General features: G+C 46.2%; 1 protein-coding gene across 3 annotated transcripts in view; it reads left to right on the forward strand.

Moving 5' to 3' along the window:
* The window catches only part of polr3glb (RNA polymerase III subunit GL b), a 13,958-nt gene that overhangs the window by 8,845 nt on the left and 3,488 nt on the right, over positions 1 to 1,625 (forward strand). For all 3 annotated transcript variants that reach the window (XM_048620334.1, XM_048620335.1, XM_048620336.1), the window contains one exon: positions 717 to 827. In XM_048620334.1, the coding sequence (XP_048476291.1) occupies positions 717 to 827 (111 nt within the window). The remainder of the gene's footprint in view (positions 1 to 716; positions 828 to 1,625) is intronic.

The raw sequence follows: 1,625 nt of genomic DNA on the forward strand, positions 1-1,625 counted from the left end.
AACAGGGAGAGTGTGGTTCATGTGTACAGGCACAGTGCTGGTAAAACTGGGAGGGTGTGTTTCATGTGTACAGGCACAGTGATGTGCTAAACCATTGTGTTTTGTTGGTGGGATGTCATCTTGTATGTTGCGGTTTTACAGGACATTGGTGCGGCCACATTTGGAGCACTGTGTATGGTCTGGTTAATAAATTGGAGAGGGTGGAGAAAAGATTTACAAGGATGTTAACGGGACTGGATGGTTTGAATTATAAGACTAACTGGATAAGCTATGATGTTTTTCACTGAAGTGTTGGAGGTTGAGGTATGTAGAGGTCTATGGTAAATATCAAAGGTCTTTTCCCTCAGGTTGGGAAGTTCCAAACTGAAGTGCACAATTTTAAGGTGAGAGGAGAAAGATTTAAAAGGGACCTGATGGCAACGATTTCACACAGTGGGTGGTTCGTCTGTGGAATGAACTGCCAGAGGAAGTGGTAGTTGCAAGTTCAGTTACAACATTTTAAAGACATTTCGGGAGGTACGTGAATAAGAAACGTTTGGAGAGATGTGGGCCAAACACAGGCAAATGGGAGTAGTTTAGTTTGGGAAACTTGATCGGCTTGGACTAGTTGGACAGCAGGGTCTGTTTCCGTGCTGTATGACTGTGTGACTCTGTGGTAATGTGGGGAGTGTTTCATGAATTGCTAACCTTTTGTTGTTACGACAAAATGTTCCCAGAATTTGGAAAAGAAGGAAGAAGCACACAGTTCTGATGAGGAGGATGAGCAAGAGAAAGAGGAAGAGGAAAAGGAAAATGAAGAAGAGTATGATGAGGAGGAATTTGAAGAGGTCAGTTGTTTAGCTTCCATTGACAATGAGTTGAATTTTGTTGAGTTTGTCTGACAGTGGTAATAAGGTACAGCAGTCAAACAGCAGTGGCTCACCCCCGAGGTAGGTTTTTTGAGAATCTACCCACCTCATCCCAGTTCTATCCTGCCTTCATGTGGCAATCGCAGAACGTGACGCACGGAAAAAGCAGGCCATTCAGCCCATTGGACCAGTGGCGGATCTTTGAAAGGCCTCTCCAATTCGTCCCACGACCCAATTACCCGCTCTTTCCCCGCACTGCCCCTGCAAATGTTTCGCCTTCAAGCATTTCTCCAGTTTATTCCCCCTTTTGAAAGTTCCTGCTCAATCTGCTCCCACTTCCACAGGCAGTGCGTCCCCCAGAACAACTCGCTTCATCAAGGAAACAAATTCTCCTCATCTCACCCCCTCCACCCTCAGAACTTTCTCCAGTTCTTTACAATCTGTATCCCTCTGGTGTTTGGCCCTACTACTGTTTCTCCTCCTTTGCTCGATCAAAACCCCCTCGCAATTTTGAACGCTACAATTGAATCAACCACTGGACCCCCTGAAAGAATTGGACAGAATCTTGCAGCGGTATTGCACTGTGGAGGTGACCATGTTGCACCACATGGGAGACCCTCTGTCCCTCTTCAGAAAGACCTCCATGTGATCTGTATACACTCCATACTTGTGTCTCACACTCAGGCTTTTCAGCTTCCACGAGGTTCGTTTCTAACCAAGACAACAAGGTGCAGGGCTGGATGAACACAGCAGGCCAAGCAGCATCATAGGAGCAGA

The sequence above is a fragment of the Rhincodon typus genome, chromosome 46, assembly GCF_021869965.1.
Source record: "Rhincodon typus isolate 14 chromosome 46, sRhiTyp1.1, whole genome shotgun sequence".
Lineage (NCBI taxonomy): Eukaryota > Metazoa > Chordata > Chondrichthyes > Orectolobiformes > Rhincodontidae > Rhincodon > Rhincodon typus.